Raw genomic sequence first — 25,454 nt, 5'->3', positions numbered from 1 at the left:
ATACAGTTTATGTGGTTCTCACCGCAAAAATACTAAAGTGGTTTGCCATTCCCTCCTCCAGTGGACCACGTTTTGTCAGAATTCTCCACTGTGACCCATCTGTCTTGGGTGGCCCTGCATGGGATGACTCATAGCTTCATTGAGTTACCCAAGCCCCTTCACCATAACAAGGCAATGATTCATGAAGGCAGAAGGAGAAGAGCGTGACAGAGGATGAGATGGTTTCGTGGCATCATTGACTAAACGGACATGAACTTGGGCAAACTCTGAGAGATGGTGAGAGATAGGGAGGCCTGGTGTGCCACAGTCCATGGGGTTGTAGAGTCCGACTTGGCAACTGAACAACAACCCATAGAATTATAAATTGGAGTCAATGTAGTGCTGTAATTATAACAAAAAGTGTTAAAAATTAAATTATAATATGTAAAATAATAGCATGTGTTTGAATACTTAAATGTTTCAGTTGACTATACACAAAATAAACTGATGACATAAGTAATTACATGTATGCAAAAAAAATTCTGTGAATATGATAGCTATAAATGCAGATTGATTTGAGTATGCAGTGTGGACAATCTGGAGCATCCCTGAGGGTGACACAGCACTACAGAAAGCCTCTCTTGGTAAAGTACCCCACAGCACTAAGTACAACCTCTCTTTTATCTGCAGCACGGCTGCCTTCCTGAAAGATTCAGTGTGTACTGCTGCTGCTGCTAAGTCACTTCAGTTGTGTCCGACTCTGTGTGACCCCATGGACGGCAGCCCACCAGGCTCCCCTGTCCCTGGGATTCTCCAGGCAAGAACACTGGAGTGGGTTGCCATTTCCTTCTCCAATGCATGAAAGTGAAAAGGGAAAGTGAAGTCACTCAGTCATGTCTGACTCTTAGCGACCCCATGGACTGCAGCCTACTAGGCTCTTTCGTCCATGGGATTTTCCAGGCAAGAGTACTAGAGTGGGGTGCCATTGCCTTCTCCGTCAGTGTGTACAAAGGAAGCAAAAAATGACAGTTGCTTGCTTCCTTATGAGTAGGCCCATCATGTCCTATAGCCAACAGAACCTTCAATACTAAAACCAGGACAGTTGGTTACCCCACTTTATACCTTGAAACAAACCAAAGCTAACTGGGTTGCTTTATTTGATTTAAAGAAAGGGAAGACGCTCAGTCGTGTCTGACTCTTTGTGACCCCATGGACTGTAGCCCACCAGGCTCCTCCGTCCATGGGATTTTCCAGGCAAGAGTGCTGGAGTGGGTTGCCATTTCCTTCTCCAGGGGATCTTCCCCACCCAGGAATGGAACCCGGGTCTCCTGCATTGTAGGCAGATGCCTTACCATCTGAGCCACCATTTGGCCCCCCAAATAAACCTGGATTATCTAGAAAAATAACTTTCAAAGCTATGTCAAACCTAAACAGCATATTAAAAAGCAGAGACATCACCTAGCCAGCAAAGGAGGTCTATATAGTCAAAGCTATAGTTTTTTCCAGTAGTCATGTATGGGTGTGAGAGTTGGATCATAAAAAGGGCTAAGCACTGAAGAATTGATGCTTTCGAATTGTGGTGCTGGAGAAGACTCTTGAGAGTCCCTTGGACAGCAAGAAAGTCAAACCAGTCAATCCTAAAGAAAATCAACCCTGAATATTTATTGTAAGGACTGATGCTGAAGCTGAAACTCCAATACTTCGGCCACCTGACATTAAGAGCCGACTCATTGAAAAAGACCCTCATGCTGGGAAAGGATGAAGGCAGGAGGAGAAAGGAGTGACAGAGGTGACATAGTTGGATTTCATCATCAACTCGAAGTACATGAATTTGAGCACGCTCTGGGAAATGGTGAAGGACAGGGAAGTCTGTAGAGGTGCAGTCCCATGGGGTTGCAAAGAGTCAGACACCACTGAACAAGAGCAAAAACAACAATGTCTGCAGCTATGTCACAATCTTTGTGAATATAATAGTCATATCATAAAGCAGATTCATTAATTTTGTAGGTTTTTTCCTTTACACACAAATTTGTATTTGCTTAAATTTTCTGATGCCCACCTTCCTCTATTCTTTTCACTCCATGTGTTTTTTTGACAATATTAAAACTTAACAAACATTGTATTCTAGACTCAGATCATTACAGTCTGGTTCCTTTCCTCCTGTTAGCTGGCAGGACACCATTTGTGTGGTGGTCCCCAGACAGGACTGCACATCTGACACTCCTGCTCCCTCCCTCTGATGTGAAAATTGTCCCCCTCACTCACCCCAATCAGGATCACCAGAGCCCTCCCTATGAATTTTCAAATATCAGAGAACGCTGGGCTGAAAACCATTTTTCTGAACATGAGAGTCCCTAGTGAGAATTCAGGGGTTCTGTGAACCCAGATGGGGAAAATAACCTTTATTTTCACTAACTTCTATTTGAAATTTCGCCCTTCTTCCCTGATGGATGGAGGTAAGAAAGCTCAGTGAGGTTAGCAGGAGCGGTGCCTTGGTCCCCAACAGAAACCACAAGAGTTTTAGAATGACGACAGTAGTCGGAGACACCTCTCGACTTGCCAGACGGCTGTAACGTGAGCTTCACCGCCTGGTCTACTTTGGTGAGGTAGTATACACGAAAGGCTGTGAGGCTGTATTTCACAATTAATCGATTGGTTTTCGTTCCTGTTTTTCATCCGAGGCCCAGCAGAGGGAGCCATCGAGGAGCTGGGGGCGGGTCCCAGTGGTGCGATAGTGTCCTAGCCGGAAGTCTGAACCTGAGCCAGGATGTGGTCGCACCCTCCGCGGCCCAGAGGGAGCTGAGCGCTCACCCGCCGGGGACCCGGGAGCGGACGCGGCCGGCGTTAGCACAACTGAAGGCGGCCCCCCCGGGGACCGGCGCCCTCGGGCGGTGCGTGAGGCTGGCGACCATGTGGCTTCGTAGTTCCGGGAGTGCGCAGCACCCGCGGCCGCCGCCACCACCATCACTGCTGCGGCTGCTGCTACTGCTGTCAGGACTGGTGCAGAAGGGAGCGGCAGGTAACGCGGGGCGGCGGCGGCCGCGGGGGAGCTGCTAGGGAAGGATCCTCCAAGAATACAGAGGCCATTCCGGGTTTGGAGGAGAGGAGAGCATGGTCAGTTGGAGAGCTGACTGACCCAAGATAGCCAAAGCCACAGTTTCCTGGGGATCCCTTGGCCAGTCTGGAGGATGCCGCTCGCACTCGGCTCCCAGACCTGGTCCTCCAGGAAGGCCCCGGAGAAAAGCTCCTTGGGGGCAGGAATCTGAGCGCGGCCTTGGAATCTGCACAAGCCTCTGCTTACTTGCTTGACGAGGCACCTGCCCATTGCTATAGGTCTCCCTGGCTCCCTGCCGAGGTTATCGCGTGTGGCCCGGGCAGCTCCTTGTTGAGGTAGCGGGTGAGAGGAGCAGCAAGGATTTAATTGACTTGGCGGGGAATTTCCATCCTTTTCCAGTTTCCATTCTGCACGCAGAACTGCAGGGCTGATCCTCTCCCCACCCTCCCATGCCAGATTCCCTACCACCACACCGAGCACCACCCATCCTAACTGCCCAGAGGCCTGAAGATTATTAGCACAGACCAGGAGTGTCCACCGTCACGGCAGTAATAATAGCTGATGTCCTTTATTCCAGGCTCTGTACTAAAAGCTTCAAGTACAAGTAGCCATTTCGGCTGTAGAAAATTCAAAATGTACAATTTACAGATTTAAAATAGGGCCCGGAGAGGACGCTAGGGGGCAACACTGGGATCCAGATTCGGAAATCTTTTTCCTTTCTTTTTCTCAGAGTTTTTAACCATATTTGTACTTGGGCCTTGTCTCAGAATGTTTTTTATACATAAATGAAATACATATGATTCCTAAGGATCCAAATTATATTTTTATAAGCTATTAAAATTTTTAGCTATAAGTATAAATTTGTGATATGTAATATATATGCTTCTAAGTTAACACATTAAATCACCAATTAAATAGCTACAGTTCCCAGAATTTGTAAGTATTGAGAGTAAAGCATATTTACAGGTGTCTGAAATCACTGTCATATGATTGGAAAACATCTGTGGATTCTATCATGGACCACTGCACAAGTTCTGCTAATCCTGCTGAACTTCCATTCAGCATGGAAAATGGGCCAAACTTCAGCTAGAGCTTAGTGAAAATAAAGAGGTTATTTTTTTCCTCCAAGTTGAGGCTCCTGAATGCAATAGGAGGATTCAGGGCTTCCCTGGGGGCTTAGTGGTAAAGAATTCACCTGCCAAGCAAAGGAGACACACATGTAAAGAACAGACTTTTGAACTCAGTGAGAGAAGGCAAGGATGGGGTAATTTGAGAGAATAGCATTGAAACATGTACATTACCATATGTAAAATAGATGACCAGTGCAAATTTGATGCATGAAGCAGGGCACCCAGAGCCGGTGCTCTGGGACAACCCAGAGAGATAGGGTGGGGAGGGAGGTGGGAGGCGGGTTCGATGGGGAGGGAACACATGTATACCTATGGCCGATTCATGATGATATATGGCAAAAACCAGCACAATATTGTAAAGTGATTATTCTCCAATTAAATTAATTTTTAAAAAAGAATGGTATAATAAATGTCCTTGAACATAAAAAATGTGGGGGAGGATTTCTGTATCTGGGTATTCTGTTTCATATACTAAATATACATCTGTCCTCAGAAAATGAATATGTATTTTTCCAAAGATGTATATGCATGTTCCATTTCTCCTATTTACTATATAATCTGTTATTTAAAAAAAAATGAAAGAAATGGCAACCCATTCCAGTGTTCTTTAAACAACAAACATGTTTGTCAAATGAGTAATATTGCAAAGGGAGAGGTCAGGGCTGCCTAGCTGAGCAGCTGGGCAGGGCTGAGCCAGGCAGGAGTGCATGGGTTCTCCTTCTGGCAGCATATGAGCATCTCCTGGGAGGTTTCAACGCCTGCCAGTGTCCAGCCCTCCTGTACCTCCAAACCAACTAAATCCATGTCAATGGCAGGATTGTCAAAGCTGCCGGGTGGTGTTAGGCAGCCAGATGGAGACATCCCAGTCCTGGCTGCTCTCCTGGCTTTGTGCCTGCCTGCTGGGGAAGTTTCCCGTCACTCCTGAGACAAGACCCCCATGTTTCTCTTCCCTTCCAATGTGCCTCTCATTGTCATTCCATACTATCTCTCCCAGCGCACACAAGGATGGGAAGGATGTTTATGCCTTAAGATTCATACTATCCTTTTCCATTTTCCCCTTGTAGAGAGTCCCTGGGGGTTGCCCTTGGTGGCCGATGGCCCAGCTTCCATGGCAAAGGTGGTGATGGCAGAACTGGCAAACCTGAAGTTGGAAAACAAGTCATGGCCTAGAGGTAAGACCTTGCCCGCCTGCTAAAGAAAGGATAGGATGGTGGAGGCCAGGAGCCCCCAGCCTGCAGGAGACCATGTTCACTGTCTAGGAATCTGGAGGACTGTCTTGGGGTGGGGAAACTCTGCCAGGATAGAGGATACAGAGGCCAGGGCCTCTGGACAGTGTCCCAGGAACTGAGACCTGGCCTCCAGAGAGCTGACCCAAGCATCTTTCCTCACCCCACCCCAAATTCCAGCTCTCTCCTTCCCAAGGCCACCTCTCCCTTCAGAATAGGAAAAGACTGAGACTAAGAAGGTGCTGTGTCCATGCCTGTTGTTTAGTTGCTCAGTCATGCCTGACCCTTTGCAACCCCATGGACTGTAGCCCACCAGGCTCCTCTGTCCATGGGATTTCCCTGGCAAGAGTACTCAAGTAGGTTTCCATGTCTTTCTCCAGGGAATCTTCCTGACCTAGGGGTTTAACCTGAGTCTCCCGTACTGTGGGCATTTTTTTCTTTAACCACTGAGCCACCTGGGAAGCCTGCCCCATGCCTGAACTTTTTCTTATGTTCATTATCTCATTGGATGCTCCAGCACTGTGGAGCAGGTCAGTTCATTGAGCCTACCTACAGGTGAGAAAACCAACGCCTGGAGCATTGAAATAACTTCCTCAGAGCCATGCAGCTAGGGACTGGCAGTGCTATATGGATCGTAGGGGAGGTGTTCAGTTCAGTTCAGTTCAGTCACTCAGTCGTGTCCGACTCTTTGCGACCCCATGAACTGCAGCACACCAGGCCTTCCTGTCCATCACCAACTCCCGGAGTTCACTCAAACTCATGTCCATTGAATCGTTGATGCCATCCAGCCATCTCATCCTCTGTCGTCCCCTTCTCCTCATGCCCCCAATCCCTCCCAGCATCAGAGTCTTTTCCAATGAGTCAACTCTTTGCATGAGGTGGCCAAAGTACTGGAGTTTCAGCCTTAGCATCATTCCTTCCAAAGAACACCCAGGACTGATCTTCAGAATGGACTGGTTGGATCTCCTTGCAGTCCAAGGGACTCTCAAGAGTCTTCTCCAACACCACAGTTCAAAAGCATCCGTTCTTCAGCACTCAGCTTTCTTCACAGTCCAACTCACATCCATACATGACTACTGGAAAAACCATAGCCTTGACTAGATGGACTTTTGTTGGCAAAGTAATGTCTCTGCTTTTGAATATGCTATCTAGGTCGGTCATAGCTTTCCTTCCAGTGAGTAAGCATCTTTTAATTTCATGGCTGCAATCACCATCTGCAGTGATTTTGGAGCCCAAAAAAAATAAAGTCTGACACTTTCCACTATTTCCCCATCTATTTCTCATGAAGTGATGGGACTGGCTGCCATGATCTTAGTTTTCTGAATGTTGACCTTTAAGCCAACTTTTTCACTCTCCTCTTTCACCTTCATCAAGAGGCTTTTTAGTTCTTCTTCACTTTCTGCCATAAGGGTGATGTCATCTACATATCTGATGTTATTGATATTTCTCCGGACAATCTTGATTCCAGGTTGTACTTCTTCCAGCCCAGCGTTTTTCATGATGTACTCTGCATAGAAGTTAAATAAGCAGGGTGACAATATACAGCCTTGACGTACTCCTTTTCCTATTTGGAACCAGTCTGTTGTTCCATATCCAGTTCTAACTGTTGCTTCCTGACCTGCATATAGGTTTCTCAAGAGGCAGGTCAGGTGGTCTTGTATTCCCATCTCTTTCAGAGGTGGGGCAGACACAAAAACATCTCCTGGCCTGGGTGGCAAAGGGACTGGCTCCTTCCTCCCCAACCATGGTCAGAGGAAGAAGGAGGCTAGGCTAATGGGGTACAGGACTGCTCCTTTTTGAAGACCAGCCATGTGGCCAAGAGACTAGGAAGTGGAGAGTTAGGGTGGAAGTGGGGAAAAACTAATGTTCACGCAGGCCCTGAAACAACAATGGGCATGTAGCAACTTCCTTAGGCCATGTCACTGCAGGAGCAGATACCGCTGGATGCCTGCCGTGTAGCCCCCACTTCCTCCTGCCTTGGTCTCACAGTGCCTGACACTGACCCCAGCCTGGCAGGTGGTATCACCTCCAAAGCCAGGGAGGTGGCCTTCCTCAGCTGTTTTTGCTTCACTGTGGGCTGCAGCCCAAGGCATGATGATTCCACTTGGGTCCAGTTAGCAGGTGGCAATCTAGTCCCAGCTGAGATTGTTCTCCTAGGCAAAAATGGCAATGAGCAGTATGTGAGCCCCCACAGAGAGCAAGCTGGACTCTCAAGACTATCTGGTAGGCAGAGCAGAGACTGGTAGGATTTTCAGGGAGGGAAGGGTGACAGGCCCCTCACTGGGTACATGGGAAGCAGTACCTGAAAGTCAACTGAGGCAGGCCACAGTCATGAACTTGTTCTAAAAAGCAGGTCCCTGACTCCCAGGATGGGTACCAGATGCCAGGATGTAGGCCATGGTAAGTAGTCCAGGGCAGAGCAGATTCCAGGAACCAGACCCCTCATGGCAAGGAGGGCCAGGCCAGATCTGGACAAGCCTGGGAAAGATTCAGAATTCAGCCCCTTCCTTCACCCCACATCTGCTACACTGAATCACAGCACCATTTTATTTTTCCCTGCCTTCTTGCAGCAGCCTCGGGACACCTGACATATGCTTCTGACTTGGGACCTTTGCACTGGCTCTCCCCTCTGCAGACCTGGAATGCTGTCAGATCCTTATATGGCTGGTTCCTTCCTGTCTTTTATAAAGAATTCCCTTTTGGAGGAGGCCTTTCCATTCTAGAACTGTATTTCTTGGCACATAGTGCCTTCCTGCATCTTTCTCTGCTGGAATCTCCCTCTCCCTCCCTTTTCTAAGGACACATTTAGGGCCTGCCTAGACAATCTGGGATAATCTCTCCATCTCAAGATCCTTAATTTAATCTGCAAAACTCCTGTTACCATATAAACTAATATTCAACAGTTGCAGGGATATCTCGGGGGGCATTTTTCAGCCTACCCCACTATGCTTTCTGAGCTGTGGAGAGGGAGGCAGGACTGGAGGCCCAGCTTGTACAGATTCCTCACTACCCAGGAGTCCCAGCAGCTACACAAAGACACAGGATCTTTTCTGTCCCTCACTTCCAGGGCAGGTAGAGCTGCTGCAGATCAGAACCAAGGAGTGGGTGGATCACCTTGACGTGGAGAAATCATAGCCTCTGTTCTCCCCCAAAGAACTTTGTGCCCATTCACAGCTGCCAGCACAGGAGTACCCCCACACTGCCCTTTGAGCAACTCAAAGATGTGCAAGGAAACAGCACCATGAGAGATAATTCAGTCATTTCCCAGGAGGCCCACATCAGTTCAGGCCTGACGTTAACCTTCACTCAAACACTCCTAACATTGACCACTCTTGCCTCCCATGAGGAGGTTCTCCAGGCATGAGAAGACAGCATCCCTTTTCTCAGTTTAGAAGAAGACAGCAGTCCCTGGGGAGAGAATCTGGGCTGCCCTCATTCTAGTACATGCCTTTGAGTACTACACTTGGTCTCCCCTGGGCCTTGATTCCCTTATCTGTAAAATGGGACCAATCACACTGACCTCTTAGGTTTATTGTAAGGATGAACTAAAATAGTGAATGAGGAGGAGTTAAACCAGTGCAGGCACAGCGGTCACCAAAAATAGCAACTCAGATTATCCTCATACCATTCATGTTCTTGTTTTTTGTCCAATTTAGCAACTTCCAGCTGTGTGCTGCTGCTGCTGCTAAGTCGCTTCAGTCGTGTCCAACTCTGTGCGACCCCATAGACGGCAGCCCACTAGGCTCCCCCGTCCCTGGGATTCTCCAGGCAAGAACACTGGAGTGGGTTGCCATTTCCTTCTCCAATGCATGAAAATGAAAAGGGAAAGTGAAGTCGCTCAGTCATGTCTGATTCCTAGCGACCCCATGGACTGCAGCCCACCAGGCTCCTCCATCCATGGGATTTTCCAGGCAAGAGTACTGGAGTGGGGTGCCATTGCCAGCTGTGTGCTAGGTCCTGGATAAATAGAGGGCAGATGGACTTCCCACCCTCATGAAATCCATAGTTTCACAGGAAGCACAGGACACTCTTGAGATCCCTCTGTGAGACATCAGGCTGAAATCAGGAGGACTTCCTGGAGGAAGGGATGTTTGACTGCAACCTGAGGGATGTGGAGAGTGGCTGAGAGAAAGCAGAAAGGGGGATGCCTAGGGCAGAAAAAACAGCAGGTACAGAGGACCTGGCCAGAGTTTGGTATAGCCTGAAGTAACAAGGAGGCAATAAAAAGAGAGCTGTGAGTGTAGAGATGTGTTTGACTCTTTTCACATGTGAATGTTCAACCAATGAGCACCCACTGTATGCCAGAAGCTGTTCTAGGTGCTGGGGAAACAGAACAATCCATACAGGAATCTCTGCCCTTGGAGAGCTGACACTGCAGAGGAAAGAGTCCATTAACAAGACAAACAAATGCATACTCTCTAGTCAGTGCAAATGCATACTCTCTCCAGTGCTCTGGAGAAAAATAACACAGAGACAGGCGTGTTAGGGGATAAAAACTTCTGAGCAAAAGTTTTTTAAAAGTACGAAAGTAAGCCAGGGATATCTCTGAGAAATGTGACCTGAGTTTAAGATACAGCATTTATTTGAATAGCTTGACTCAGGACTGGCTGCTAAGTAGATTTCATCTCCAGCACCAAGTTAAATCAATGAGTTTGGAGTTACGGTAGAGAGGCAGCATTTAGACTCAAAGAGATAAGAGATCAACTAGTCTTGGGCCTCCCTGGTGGCTCAGATGGTAAAGAATCTGCCTACAATGCAGGAAACCTGGGTTTGATCCCTGGGTCAAGAAGATCCCCTGGAGAAGGAAATGGCAACCCACTCCAGGTTTCTTGCCTGGAGAATCCCATGGACAGAGGAGCCCACTGGGATACAGTCCCTAGGATCACAAAGAGTCAGACATGATTCAGCAACTAACACACAGTAATGTCTGCTGTGGGAACAGAAGGGAGTGGGGAATGGAGTCAAGGTGCCACCAGCTTGGCAGTAATGGTTCAAGCTAAGAATGATGTCCAACCTTTCTCAAGCATATCTGGGCAATGAATTAAGCTTAATTAACCACATAAATTTGGAGAAGGCAATGGCAACCCACTCCAGTACTACTGCCTGGAAAATCCCATGGATGGAGGAGCCTGGTGGGCTGCAGTCCATGAGGTCGCTAAGAATTGGACACGACTGAGTGACTTCCCTTTTACTTTTCACTTTCATGCATTGGAGAAGGAAATGGCAACCCACTCCAGTGTTCTTGCCTGGAGAATCCCAGGGGCGGGGGAGCCTGGTGGGCTGACATCTATGGGGTCGCACAGAGTCAGACACGACTGAAGTGACATAGCAGCAGCAGCAGCAACCACATAAATTAAGCTCCCAAGCAACCAACTTTTTAAAAATATCCCACCCTTTTTGTGAGAAATTGGAAACCAGACAATCACACTCACTAGAGATGAATACAAAGTATGAGTAAGTAGGCCCTGCGTGAGGAGCTGAGAAACTTTCTGAGAATAAAGTCCATAAGCCTTAATGCATGACCTTTGGCCTCAATGTTCAACTGGTTCTCTCTATATTAATCTCTTTGGATGCCCTTATGTTTTTTTTTCACTGAAATTGCTAGTGCTTACTCTTGCTAATGGACTTCCCAGGTGGCGCTAGTGGTAAAGAACCCACCTGCCAATGCAGGAAACATAGGGACTCATGTTTGATCCCTGGGTTGGGAAGAGCCCCTGGAGGAGCAGCAACCTACTCCAGTTTTTTTGCCTGGAGAATCCCACGGACAGAGGAGCCTGGTGGACTACAGTCCATGGGGTTGCAAAGAGTTGGACATGACTGAAGCAACTTAGCACGCACACACACATTCTTGCTCATAATAAATTCTCTTGGATAAGTTTCTACTGCCAACCTCACCCAGCACACTGAGGCCTGGTGCAGATCCTGGTCGTCTATGTGAACCCAAGACCAGTTTGTGTTTCCACAGGGACGCACTCCCTCCGCTACCACTACCTGGACCTGTCAGAGCCGGACCCGAGCCTCCCTAAGTTTCAGGCTGTAGGCTACGTGGATGATCAGCCTTTTATCCGGTATGACAGTCGTGTGGACAAAGCTGAGCCCCAGGCTCCATGGATTATGCCCATGAATGCCAAGTACTGGGAGAAGGAGACCAAGAAGCAGAGGAAATGGGCAGAGCTTCATCAGGTGGAGACATGGAGAATGATGGGCTACCACAACCACAGCAGCGGTACGTTGGGTGGACGCCCCATTCTCCTTCCTTCACCCTCTGCACGCTCACTCTCCTGGCAGCTATGTTTGTCAGAGGGTGTGGGGCAAGCCTCTGATACTTGGCTCTTTTCAGTCTCCTTCCCCCACAGTCAAGCAGGGGCCTCAGGGCCTCAAAATCCATTGTGGCTTCAGCAGCCAGCACACAGGCCAGTGCAGCAAGCATCATAGGAGCTGGGGGCCCATGATGTCTCCCCCTCAGCCCTTGCCTACCCCTTAGCTAACCTGGGCTCTGAAACTCAGCTGATGGGGAGAGGATTTTCCTGCCTCATCCTCACTCATGCAGTACCCCCAGGCCCTCTGGCACCACCTCAGCTTCCCCCTCTCAGCAACAGTGCACTTGGGCCCACCACCAGGGCCGCTGCTTATTCTGAATGAAGTGCTTATGGAGCACAGCTTGTTCACACAACACCATCCCTCTCTGTGCCTGGATACCCAAATGCCCAGACTAAAAGCCTCAGGTCCCCAGAGGCCTCAGAATCAGTACATACAAAGGATATAAAAGATTGAGACTGAGAAGGGCTGTGCATCAGCCAAGGGCCCCCAGAATAAGCATGGCATGACACCCACAGGTGGACTTCCCTGATGGCTCAGCTGGTAAAGAATATGCCTGCAATGTGGGTGACCTGGGATTAATCCCTGGGTTGAGGAGATTCCCTGGAGAAGGGAAAGGCTACCCACTCCAGTATCTGGCCTGGAGAATTCCATGGACTCTATGGTTCATGGGGTCACAAAGAGTCGGACACAACTGAGCAACTTTCACTTTCACGTTCAAGTAGTGTGGGATATGAAATAAGGATGTGTCTAATTATGAACTGGGGTGTTTGTCCCACATGAGAGGCCTAGCAGGTTTCTCAACCCAGGCTGCTTATGAAAATTACTTGGGGGATTTTTATCTAAATGATGATGCCCTGTCCCTCTACTTTTTTGATGTCCCTGTGGGTGGTGGGCTTCTCCCTGGCTATCAGGGACTTGACCCCCAGTCCCCACTAGTGCCAGCTTTCTTACCTGTACTCACAGGCATGCACAGCACTCACCGCATGTTTGGCTGTGAGATCCAGGAAGATGGCCACTCCAACAGCTTCTGGCAGTTTGGCTATGATGGGCAAGACCACGTGTCACTGGACATGGAAACTCTGAGTTGGGTGTCAGCTAACCCCGTGGCTCTGTTGACCAAGCGTAGAATGGAGACAGAGCACTGCTATGCTGAGTACAACAAAGCCTACCTGGAAGGCCCCTGCCTCGCCTCCCTGCGCAGATACCTGGAGCTGGGAGGCCAGAGATTCACCCGGAGAGGTAAGGTTCAGCCTGTGGCAATGTAGATTGGCCCCATGCTCCCATTCTCAAGAGCCATCCCATTTGACAGACAAGTCTCTGGGGAATGAGAGGTGGGCTGCGTCCCCAGGCTGTGTCCCCCTGGCCCAGGCAAGCCCTCTGGGATCCAGAAACATGGCCAGCTAGCCAACTGTTTTTTGCTGCAGACTAAGAACAAAGCCCAGACCTCAGGTCTTCGCTCCAAATAAGATAGAGTGCAGAGTTCTGGAGTCTCCCCTGTTCCAAAGTGGTCTTGGGAATAAAGTCTCTTAATCTGGGTCTCATTTTCTTCATCTGCAGAGCAAGTGGGTTAAACTAGGTCCTCCTAAAATCCTTTGGGGATTTACCAGCCTGTAACTCTGCTCCTTGGGAAACAGATCTCAGGTTCCAGGAGAACAGCAGCCCTCACCTCTCCCTAGACCACTGGGGACTGACAGGAAAGCTTAAGCTTTTTTCCCCTTTCTGCCCTCACACCCCTCATGCTCAATGTGCTCCCCAGACTCCAGGTGCATCATAAACTTCTCCTGACCCCAGCCAACAAGGCTAGAGACACAAAGGCTGGGGTGGACACTAGGGAAAGTGGGTGCTTGGGGGTGCCTAGGGTGAAAGCCTTTCTGGCTGAGGTTGCCAGGGGTGGAGCTGATCACAACACCCAGGACACCATGGATGTCTGGCAATTGAATGGCGGGACGTGAATCAGCTGAGGTAATAGGATATTCCTCAAAGGGAGGACAGGACAGATAACATCAGGAGTAGAAGATGTGATTGTGAGAGCAGGGCATGGTGGACAGAGCTCAGGCATTGGAGCCTAGCCTCCAGATAGCGCATCCCAGCTCCAAGATTAACTGGCTGTGTGACCTCCTGCCAGTTACTCGCCTTCTCTGCACTTGAGTTTCCTCATCAGTATAATGAGGATAGTAATAATAGCCGCTGCCTCTCCAAAGCACCATATTGGTGTGCATTAGAGTACTGTGGAACTCTCATTTAGGTGTGCATTAGAGTACTGTGGAACTCTCATTTAGCACCAGGTTTGTCCTATGTCCTTCACCTGGGAGATTAGTGAGATTCTTCACAGAAGCAGAACCAACAGGCTACATGGAGAGAGAGAAAGAGTTGTGTTCTAAGGAACTGGCTCATGTGACTATGGCGGCTAAGTTTCAACATCTGCGGTTGGCAAGCTGGAGACCCAGGAGAGCCAATGTTGCAGTTCCAGTCTGAGACTAAAGGCCTGAGAACTGGGAGAACTAGTGGTATGGTTCCTTCAAATGCTAGAAAGTTTGAGACCCAAGAAGAGTCAGTGTTTCAGTTTGAGTCTGAAGGCAGGAAAAGACCAATGTTCCAGCTCAGCAGTCACGCTAGTGGAGCTCCCTGTTACTCAACCTCTTTGTTCTGTTCAGATTTTCAGTTGAGTGGATGGACCCACTCACACTGCAGAAGGCAGTCTGCTTCACTGAGTCCAATGATTCAAATGTTAATCTCAGGCAGAATACTCTTCAACATAAATTGCAGCAAGATCCTTTTTGACCTGTCTCCTAGAGTAATGACCCACCTCCTAGACAAAAATAAACACATGGGACTTCATTAAACTTAAAAGCTTTTACATGGTAGAGAAAACATAAACAAGAGGAAAAGACAACCCTCAGAATGGAAGAAAATATTTGTGAACAAAGCAACAGACAAAGGATTGATTTCCAAAATATACAAATAGAACATGCAGCTCAAATATTTAAAAAAAAAAAAAAAAATCAAAAAATGAGTAGACCTAAGTAGACATTTCTTCAAAGAAGACATACAGATGACCAACAAATACATAAAAAGATGTTCAATGTCACTCATTATTCAGTTGAGTTCAGTCGCTCAGTTGTGTCCGACTCTTTGCGACCCCATGAACCGCAGCACGCCAGGCCTCCCTGTCCATCGCCAACTCCTGGAGTCCACCCAAACCCATGTCCATTGAATGGTGATGCCATCCAACCATCTCATCCTCTTTTGTCCCCTTCTCCTCCTGCCCTCAATCTTTCCCAGCATCAGGGTCTTTTCAAATGAGTCAGCTCTTCGCATCAGGTGGCCAAAGTATTGGAGTTTCAGCTTCAACATCAGTCCTTCCAATGAACACCCAGCACTTATCTTTAGGATGGACTGGTTGGATCTCCTTGCAGTCCAAGGGACTCAAGAGTCTTCTCCAACACCAGAGTTCAAAAGCATCAATTCTTCAGCACTCAGCTTTCTTTATAGTCCAACTTTCACATCCATACATGACTATTGGAAAACCCATAGCCTTGACTAGATGGACCTTTGTTGGCAAAGTAATGTCTCTGCTTTTTAATATGCTGTCTAGGTTGGTCATAACTTTCCTTCCAAGGAGTAAGCATCTTTTAATTTCATGGCTGCAGTCACCATCTGCAGTGATTTTGGAGCCCCCCAAAATAAAGTCTCTCACTGTTTCCCTATCTATTTACCATGAAGTAATGGGACTGGCTGCCATGATCTTCGTTTTCTGAATGTTGAGCTTTAAGCCAACTTTTTCACTCTCCACTTTCACTTTCATCAAGAGGCTCTTTAGTTCTTCACTTTCTGCCATAGGGTGATGTCATCTGCATACCTGAGGTTATTGATACCCCGGCAACCTTGATTCCAGCTTGTGTTTCTTCCAGCCCAGCGTTTCTCATGATGTACTCTGCATATAAGTTAAATAAGCAGGGTGACAATATACAGCTTTGACGTACTTCTTTTCCTATTTGGAACCAATCTGTTGTTCCATGTCCAATTCTAACTGTTGCTTCCTGACCTCCATACAGATTTCTCAGGAGGCAGGTCAGGTGGTCTGGTATTCCCATCTCTTTAAGAATTTTCCACAGTTTGTTGTGATCCACACAGTCAAAGGCTTTGGTATAGTCAATAAAGCAGAAGTAGATGTTTTTTTGAAACTCTTTTCTACTGGGCCATGCTCAGTAAATCTTTAATCCAATTTTCTATTGATGGGCAGAACTGTGTTTCATGGCAAATAGATGGGGAAACAATGGAAACAGTGAGAGACTTTATTTTGGGGGGTTCCAAAATCACTGCAGATGGTGACTGCAGCCATGAAATTAAAAGACGCTTGCTCCTTGAAAGAAAAGCTATGACAAACCTAGACAGCATATGAAAAAGCAGAGATATTACTTTGCCAACAAAGGTCCATCTAGTCAAAGCTATGGTTTTTCCAATAGTCATGTATGGATGTGAAAGTTGGACTATAAAGAAAGCTGAGCGCTGAAGAACTGATGCTTTTGAACTGTTGTGTTGGAGAATACTCTTGAGAGTCCTTTGGACTGTGAGGAGATGAAACCAGTCAATCCTAAAGGAAACCAACCCCAAATATTCAAAGGAAAGACTGATGCTAAAGCTGAAACTCCAATACTTTGGTCACCTGATGGGAAGAACTGACTCATTTGAAAAGACCCTGATGCTGGGAAGGACTGAAGGAAGGAAGAGAAGGGGATGACAGAGGATGAGATGGTTGGATGGCATCATCGACTCGGTGGACATGAGTTTGAGCAAACTCCAGGAGTTGGTGATAGGACAGGGAAGCCTGGAGTGCTGCAATCCATGGGGTCACAAAGAGTTGGACACGACTGAGTGACTGAACTGAACTGATTAGATACCTACTGTATGCAGGAAGTCACAGAGGAAGTAAATAAAGTCACTGAGAAAACCCTAGGATCTCTGTAGAAAGAAGGGGGTGTATCTAGGACCCAACAGCCCCACAGAGGTAGGTCCTTGGAGGTTGGGGACAGGAAGTCAGTCCCCTTCATGGCAATTAACAGGTCAATGCTTCTTTGTAACAGCTGGAAATCAGTCATCCCTGCCTGCAACAGTGATTGGGTACCTCCCCTAGAGAGAGACCTTGTCCCCATTTCCTTGTCCTCCACCCTGGAAGATGCTGGAGGAGCCCAGAATTAAGCATAAGGGATAGACAGAGAACAGCCACTCAGCAGTCTTCCTCCCTCCTCTCCTTGCAGAACCACCCACAGTACGGGTGACAAAGCACTCAGCCCAGGACGGGGGTACCACCCTGAGGTGCTGGGCCCTGGGCTTCTATCCACAAGACATCACACTGAGCTGGTGGCTGGGTGAGAAGAAGTTGAATTCAAAGCTTGAGTATGTGGAGGCACGCCCCAGTGGAGATGGCACCTATCAGACGTGGATGGCCGTGTGGGTGCCGGCTGGAGATGAGACCCAATACACATGCCACGTGCAGCACTGCAGCCTGAATCACACGCTCACTGTGTCCTGGGGTGAGAAGCTGGGCTTGGCCGGGAGGGGCTGAGGAGCGGAAGGGGAGGGTCCTAGGGGACCAGAGACAGGCCCATGATCTGGGAGTGCTCACTTTTCTGTCTTTCTTAGAAATGCCCTCTCATCCAAGACTTACGGCCGTGGTTATCTCTCTCATCCTGATCTTGCTGGTGATTGGTGGTGGTGTGAGTTTGACCAAGTGCCTTCAAGGTAGGTGGGTAAGGAACAAAGGAGTGGGAAGCCCTCTGGCTGGTACAGCCTTTTAGGGAACAATACAATGTATCCTTCCCTGCGACAGCAAGAACAGTTTTCTCCTGGGAGCAGCAACTACTGCTGAGGTCCTGCCCCCTGTCCCCCACCTGTAGAAAAGCCCACATGTCCCCACCCTACCCCAGTTGCACACCACCAGGAGGACCTTGTGGATCCCACAGTCAGGGGAGACCTGGGACTGACTTGGGAAAAGGCCCAGCTGGGGAGAGGAAGAGGGATGGTGGGGACCCAACACTCACTGGGTCTCTTGTGTTCTTTTTCTCCACAGCCAGGAATAAGGAACCTTACGAGCAACCCCCAGGTGACTGTGGTATGGACCAGCTGGGGAGAGGAAACCCCAGATGTTCCCAACACAGCGGAGATGCCTTAGAACTCAGGATGGGGGTGGGGCATGGGGTGTATGCTTTCCCAGGCCTCAGCCCCCTGCCCCATGCCACCATCCTGCCCCTAGGCAGAGGGGGTAGGGAGCACTCCAGAAAGCCACCATCTGGGTTTGGAAGAGGGCTGGGGAGCCTGTTGGGATCACCTCCCTTCCTTTCTTCCTGCAGGTTAAGAGGACCCCCATAATTCTCAAAGCCCAGCAAGATCAGGAGCTGCTCAACTCATCTCCTGACAGAAGTCACTGTCACAGATCAAGGAAGTGTTTTGTGGGGTGTTAGGGGGCCTGAAGGCCTCCTGCCGTCTAATTATTTCTGGTTTGGGGGGTGGGAAGGGGGGGCAGTAGTAATCCCTCAGGTCCTCTTACACTTGACAGTTTTCAGAGTGATTTCATGTTAATTGTAAATACCACTTGAGCTTCTCAGGCACTCTATGAGTTTGGCAATGTTACTCTTATTCCCACTTGCCCAACATGAAAACCAAGGGTCTGGGCAGTCAGGGAAAAACCCGAAAAATATCCAAGAGTTATAGCGGCAGCATCATGTGTGAAGCTGCTAGCATCAGAAAGAAATGGCTGAATGCCTGCCTCTTTCATAGGTGTGTTCTGTATATATGTATGATCTCCTTTTGTATAGATTAGAGTGTTGGGTGTGTGAGGGTATAGGGGAGGCAGTAAGGGTAGGTGTGTGAAACTGAGGAGGTGTGTTAAGGTGAGGATGTGTGGGTGTGTATGTTTGAGGGTGAGAGGATATATGGGGTGCATGTGAGGGTGAGTGGTATGTGTGGTGTGTGGTATTCTTTTGTATTTGAGGAGAAGCTCAGAAGACAGGTACCTGGAGACCTGTTAGTTAGTCCCAGGCAACTGAAGGTTGGGAAACAATTCAGTTTCCCTATGTCCTATCCTTTTGAATGGTTGAATTTTTACAATAGGCACAGGTTACTGTTACAGTAAGGAAAGACCCCTTTTCTCTATGTCATGTGAAAATGCCTATGAAGGATATGTCTGGAGAAGGCCCAGCCTCACCTTTGCATATTCAGTGGAGCAGAAACCCCTTGTCCCCTCAATGAACAAGAATCCAATCTTAGGGCCATTTGATGTGCTAGCAGTTGGGACTCCAGAGCCGAGGCAGAGAGATAGCGCGTCCCATTGTCATAAAGGACACAAGGTCAGACCCCTTCCAGAGCACCCTCTGCCTCCCTTCAGCTGACTCCAAAGTGTGACAGAGCCTCCTGTGGGGAGTTTGAAACCTCTGTGTCTGTAGCCCTGGGAGGCTCAAAGGCCAAGGATGTGAATAATTGTAATACTAGAAAAAGACTCAACCTGCCCTGGTGGCCTGTGGGACCTAAGCAGTGAGCTTGTAATGACTGACTTGTACTGAAGACATGTCTTATATGTCTGTCTTTCTCACTGATGTTGTCATGCCCCATATATGCTGTGCAAACCACTTCCTAAGCAGAGTTCTAAGCACTTTATTACATGTTAGTTGCTTAGTCGTGTCCAGCTCTGTGAGACCCCATGGACTGTAGCTCACCAGGCTCTTCTGTCCACGGACTTCTCCAGGCAAGAATACTGGAGTGGATAGCCATTCCTTTCTCCAGGGGATCTTCCTGACCCAGGAATCGAACCTGGGTCTTCTGCATTGCAGGCAGATTCTTTACCATCTGAGCCACCAGGGAAGCCCTTTATTTTATACTTTATTGTATACTAAGCTGTTTAATCTTCCAAGCATGACTGTGAGGGGGAATTAATACTCCTGTGGTACAGATGAGGAAACTGAGGCCCAGGGTCCCACAGCTGATTCATGCCAGAGCTAGGATGTGAGGACTGCTGCAGCCTGGCCACCTCACCACTGCACCAAAGCCTCAACAATAACTGAGCTGTTCTGTAAATGGGCAAGTAAGTACAGGTCTATAATCCTTTATTTGCAATTCTGAAATCTACAAAAACCTCTGGAAGCTAGAAGTGTCTTCCCAAATTTGTCATCAAAACATGACCTGGGAGAGGGGCAGGAAGGGAAAAAAAAAATCCTAAAGGGAAGTGAGGTTCAGTGCTTCCACTGCCAGGGGCACAGTTTTGATCCCTAATCAGGGAACTAAGATCCCACATGCCCCATTATGGAGCAAAAAAGAAAGAGTCAAGTGGGGTTATTCATATTCTTCATTTACTTCCTCTAATGTGCCTTTTCACATTTTTTTCACAGTAATATTGATTTGGGGGATTATTAGATGTCACCCCAGACATCTCTGGTTGCTGCTGCTAAGTCGCTTCAGTCATGTCCGACTCTGTGCGATCCTGTAGACGGCAACCCACCAGGCTCCCCCATCCCTGGGATTCTCCAGGCAAGAATACTAGAGTGGGTTGCCATTTCCTCCTCCTATGCATGAAAGTGGAAAGTGAAAGTGAAGTCGCTCAGTCGTGTCTGACTCTTAGCGACCCCATGGACTGCAGCTCACCAGGCTCCTCCGTCCATGGGATTTTCCAGGCAGAGTACTGGAGTGGGGTGCCATCGCCTTCTCCATTATATAATATTCAGCATTCACATCTTGGTATCTTTCTAAAGCCTAAAGAATTCTAAATTCTAAACTATATCTGACTCTAAGGGTTTTGGGTAAGGGATTGTGGACCTGTATTAATAAGGTTTTGTGGTAATAAACATGTTTTATTTTTTCAGTTCTCTGGCTGTATGGTGAGATGAGTTATAACAAAGGTCAGGTCTGGTCCCCAGCAACGGGAGGCACAAGTGCCCAGGTGGACCCTCAATGCTCCCTCAGCCCTGGGTACACTTAGGGCCTCCTGAGAAGAAGTGGAAGTTTCTTCTCTGGGGAAGGAGTAGAGGCAGAACGTTTTTGGGAAGAAGCAGATAGAAGGAGGCTTCTGATTAGTCTTTCTCTCTTTGAATTGGTATAGCCTGGTCACCCTTCTGTACCCCAAGGTTATGGGGGTTCAGGTTCCTCTATAGACCCTCCAGAGCCACCTCCCAGTTTTGATCTCACCCAACCAAGTGTAGCCCTTAGACTGACAATCTGCATGGCTTCTTTGATACAAGGAGGTGGTATATTCAGGGAGTCTTAGATATAGGGTCTGGCTTCTGTAATTATGCACTGGGCAGAATAGGCTGGAAGTTCCTGTCCAGTTCTGGGCTTCCCTGTGTCTAGGACCCTGAATACTTCTGGGGCTGTGGAATTAAAGGGACAGAGAGGCCATAAACTAGAACAGTGCCATAAGAGCCCCTATAGGACAGCAGCAGGGCCCAAGCACCTGCCCCTTAAAGGTATGGTCTTTCCTTCTTCCATTGGCTTCATTGGCTAATTGGCTTAGAAACTGCCAGAGGGCAAGGGATGTGCAGTCTACATCTGCCCTGGATATCCATCCACAAACCCTGGTTTTTACACCTCACTGCCTTATCCTGCTGGTTCTACTCATTCTGTCCACCCAGCCTCTGATCTCCTCATCAGAACATAACATTTGCAAGAAAACCTGGGGCTCTGGGACCAGGGGTCTGATAGAAATGCCTGAGGCAAGGAGACAGCTGTTACACTGCCTACCCTGGCCTGAGGGGCCTTCCTCCCCTTTCCTGAGTCCCACTAACCCTTCCCTGGTGGAGTAGCCCCCACCCCAAACTTGACACCCCAGGCAGAACCTACCAGCCTTTTTGCTGCCAGTGGCACCACTGTCCTGATGTTCAAGAAGTGTGTGTTCCATAAACAGATTATGAAATCTTTGGTAACTGGATCGCTTTTATTTTGTTTTAATCATATCTCCCTTATAGACTAGTTCAGTGTTGGCCCATAGGACCATAAAATACATTTTAGGAAAACAAAACAAAATAAAAAATATATATAAATACAAAATAAAATAATACATTTTGGACCTAAAAAGATCCTGAAGCACTTCTTTGAACCCCTGATAATTTGACCCTCTCACTAACTGCCCCACCCCTATCACACTACTTCCCTCTGCTGAGGTTTTGAGGCCTCTCACGTTAGAGTCCTTCCTGTCCAGGCTGTGAGCTCTCTCTCAAACACATTTCTTTTACCTCCATCCACACCCCAGCATATATTGGTTTATGTCTGGTGCAGTTGCAAAAATTGAAATAAAGGAACATGATTCAATTACCACCCCACAAACAGTAGGAGTGAACGCAGGGATCTAATGGCACCAAGGGATGAAGAGGCTTAGAAAGCATGGCTGTCTCCCATAACCCAGGTTTTGCTCAACCCCCATTTTTGTTTTTTGGCTTTTTAAAAAATATTTATTTATTTGCCTGCATCAGTCTTGGTTGTAGCATGCAGGACCTTTGCTGTGTCATGCATTGTGGTACACCAGCTCAGTAGTTGTGGAGTGTGGACTCAGTTGCTCTGGGGTGTGTGACATCTGAGGCCCCCAACCAGGGATCAAACACAAGTCCCCTGCATTGCAAGGTGGACACTTAACCACTGGACCACCAGGGAAGTCCCTCCATCCCCATTTTTGTTTCACTGCTTAGTAGCAGCTAGTCAATGGTGTCAACCAAAGTCTGGTGCTCTGAGCCTAGCTGAACCCACCTGGACATCTGCCTCTCTTGGCTTCCTTCCCCAGCCACTGCTGCCAGGAGAGAAACTTGTGAGGGGACAGAAGGAAAATGCACAGGGAGTTTGTCTTAGCTCTGAGTGTTCCTCTCAGCTTCACCGATGGACACCATGGTCTCAGGAGTGGACAGAGGCAGGAAGGCAAGTAAGGAGGGTTCTGAGTGCCCTAGAAAGGGCATGGGAATCTGGCAGGGGTAGGATGGCAGCTTTGCAAGAGCTCCTCCCTCAAATCCTTGATCTGAGGGAACAGCCTTCCTATCCAGCAGGGCACTGACTTTGTGTCCTGAGGGCACGGCCACAGGCCTCTCTAGGGAACTGCTTCCTTCTGTCAGCCATTCTGGGCTGTGGCTCAGAACTGTGAGGTCTCTACTCACAGACACACCCCTGGCTCAACCTGTGGGTGGACTGCTAAGTCATACTTCTAAGCCTCAGGCCACCCTGATGGCCTCCCTACCCCCATTTGCGCAAATCTCACATGCTAACCGCTCACTCAGGAGTCCTGTCCCAAACCACAACTTCTTGAGGGGCTATTCCATTCAGAACAGAATTCTCTGGTTGTTCAGTATGGCCCAGTGCTGTGATTATGCGTTGAATGAAGGAATTCACTAATGAATAATATGAATCACGGGTATTCAAAGAATATCATTAGAATCCAAACTCTCCAAACAGCAAGGCTTTCTTACAATATCATCTCCAGTGCAGCTTGACTCACCCAGTTTCCATCAGTGTTCCAGCCTTGCCTCCCTTCCTCCCAAGGCCATCCAGAACTCAGAGACCTGGACGTGCCTGCCCTGGGTACCATGATAAATTATGCAGGATATCCAAGCAGCCACAGCCTGGTCAGATGGGAACTAATGACAAAGGCCAACAGGAAGGCCCAGCCCTGGCCTGGTATTTTTTTTCTCCTCTAACTTTCTGGAAATGTTCACAGATCAGTGTGGCATCAAAAGCATAATCAAGGACATAGGCTCATTCACAACTGTGTCTTTCTAGACTCTCCTTGCCCCAAACTGCCACACAGTACAAAGGGAACCACACAACCTCATCTCAAAGCAAACAGCCAGGGAGGAGGGGGTCAGCCTTTCAGCTGTCTGTGCCAAAGGCCTGTCCCTCCAGGTCCTTTTACTCCACAGTGCCAGAGTCAGGATAGGGAAGAGACCCAGGAAGCCCGAGCTCTCTGCACCGCAGCCAAGGCAGAGAAGAAGCTGGGCCTGTATTAAGGAAAAGCAAGGCTGACCCACTGGTCATACTCACTCTGTCCAGCCAGGACCTCTGGAATCTGACGGAGAAGACGGTGCTAGGGCATGGTGGACAAGCTTGAGTCTTGAACCCAGAAGGTAGAGACAAACCAGAATTGTAACATTAGAAGGCATTCTGGGGACTTCCCTGCCATTCTGGTGCTTAGGACTCTGTGCTTCCAATGCAGCAGCTTGCAACTTCCATCCTTGGTCAGGGAACTCAGATCCCATATGCCACGTGGCACAGCAAAAAAACCACCACCAACAGCAAAGTCCTGCTGTATAGCACAGGGAACTATATTCAATAACCTCTAATATACTGTATTGGAAAAGAATATATATAAGTATATATGTGTAACTGAATCACTTTGCTGTATGCCTCAAACTAACACAATATTGTAAATCAACTACTTTGAAAAAAAACAACAAGGCATTCTAGAGGTCCTCCATTCTAACCCCATATCCCAGGGTTCAGTAAACTTTTCTTGTAAAGTGTCAGACAGTAAATATTTTAGACCTTTCTGGCCACAGTCTCTGTCTAAATATTCACCTTTGTTTTCTTGTTTTATAACCCCTTTAAAATTTAAGAATTGCTCTTTGCTCTTGAGCCTTACAAAAAGAAACCAAGGGCCAGATTTGCCAACCCCTGTGTGGTCAAGCCCATGCTCTACTGCCTCTCGGATACCTCTGACAAAGTGGTTTCCAGTGTCTGTGTGACAAATGCTTGCCTCCTCACCATAAATTGGAATATAATCATCTGCCATTGTATGGGATTCTTCAGCCTAAAAAGGCTGATGTGAGTTTCCATGGATAAGTCTTCTGAAGTCAGAATCCTGAGAAAAATGCCCTGGCAGCCACCTTCATTGCTGAGCCCTAGCTCCTGAGTGCCCTCCACAGCTCTGTTTTCCCAGTGCCCTGGGACAATGACACCGAGGCCCTGTGTGTGCCAAGTGATCTGCTCCAAGTACCCACAGTCCCGAGCTGAGTTCAAGAGAAGGCTAGCAGTCCTCTGTGAATAGGAGAGTGTGCCTGGTTGCTGAGGGTGTACAGGTTGCAAGAGGGCTTAAAACCAAGCCGCCTGTATACCCTGGAAAATATCAGCTAGGTTTCACTACATGATGGAAATTAAACAAAGTCCCTCTCTCAGGTGCCGCTTAGATTTGAGGGGAGGTAATTCAGAAGAGAAGCAAAATAAAATAGGTACTGAATTAGGACTTCATTCAGCTAGGTATTCTTGAGAATGGGTGTCCACTATATGTTTAAGTCACTTTGGTTCCTTCAGGATGCTCCCTCTAGCCTCCTCTCACCATCTTCTTTCACTCATTCCTCCTTGCTCTTTCTCCAGCTCTCCTTCCCACCTGGGCTCTGCTCCCTGGGGCAAACAGGAACTTGCTTTCATAAGCAGGCCCCTCTTCTCTTGGTCTGCTCCCCAGCTCTTTGCCAACCCCCTTCCATGTGCAGGGGAGAACCTGAATTCAGGGATGGGGAAGTAGTCCAGCCTTGAAACTCAATTCCAGTTCCTGTTGTACGTATTACCCACTGCGGCATCTCAGTCATTACCTCCAGGATGGCTCTCAGATTGTATATGGGAGCTCACATGTTTGTTTTCTAACAAATAGACAACATGGATATGTGTCCCACCTTACACAGGGAAGACCTGGGTTTCTACTCCTGCCCTCTCCAGAATAAAGGCTCTCAGAACCACTAGGATAACAGAGAATTCCCTGTCAGTTTGGTGGTTAGGATTCTGCACCTC

The 25,454-nt window shown here is 48.1% G+C and overlaps 1 protein-coding gene across 1 annotated transcript; it reads left to right on the top strand.

Moving 5' to 3' along the window:
- The first annotated feature begins 2,504 nt into the window (after positions 1 to 2,504).
- Positions 2,505 to 20,565, top strand: LOC102288356 (H-2 class I histocompatibility antigen, Q10 alpha chain). Its single transcript, XM_014476786.2, has 9 exons — positions 2,505 to 2,548; positions 2,661 to 2,998; positions 5,229 to 5,336; positions 11,356 to 11,616; positions 12,675 to 12,950; positions 16,970 to 17,245; positions 17,355 to 17,453; positions 17,782 to 17,823; positions 18,062 to 20,565. The coding sequence occupies exons 1-9, from the start codon at positions 2,505 to 2,507 to the stop codon at positions 18,064 to 18,066; spliced, it is 1,449 nt and encodes a 482-aa protein (XP_014332272.2). The 3' UTR covers positions 18,067 to 20,565.
- Positions 20,566 to 25,454: the final 4,889 nt, after the last annotated feature.

The sequence above is a fragment of the Bos mutus genome, chromosome 7 (genome assembly GCF_027580195.1).
Source record: "Bos mutus isolate GX-2022 chromosome 7, NWIPB_WYAK_1.1, whole genome shotgun sequence".
NCBI lineage: Eukaryota > Metazoa > Chordata > Mammalia > Artiodactyla > Bovidae > Bos > Bos mutus.
This window is presented reverse-complemented; position numbering and strand designations above follow the sequence as displayed.

Excerpts from the sequence above, each read along its gene's own strand:
- LOC102288356 (XM_014476786.2), top strand. The coding sequence starts at position 2,505 with ATGACGACAGTAGTCGGAGACACCTCTCGACTTGCCAGACGGCT. Across the intron at positions 5,337-11,355 it reads AAACAAGTCATGGCCTAGAG|GGACGCACTCCCTCCGCTAC; the intron begins GTAAGACCTTGC and ends GTGTTTCCACAG. Across the intron at positions 12,951-16,969 it reads CCAGAGATTCACCCGGAGAG|AACCACCCACAGTACGGGTG; the intron begins GTAAGGTTCAGC and ends CTCTCCTTGCAG.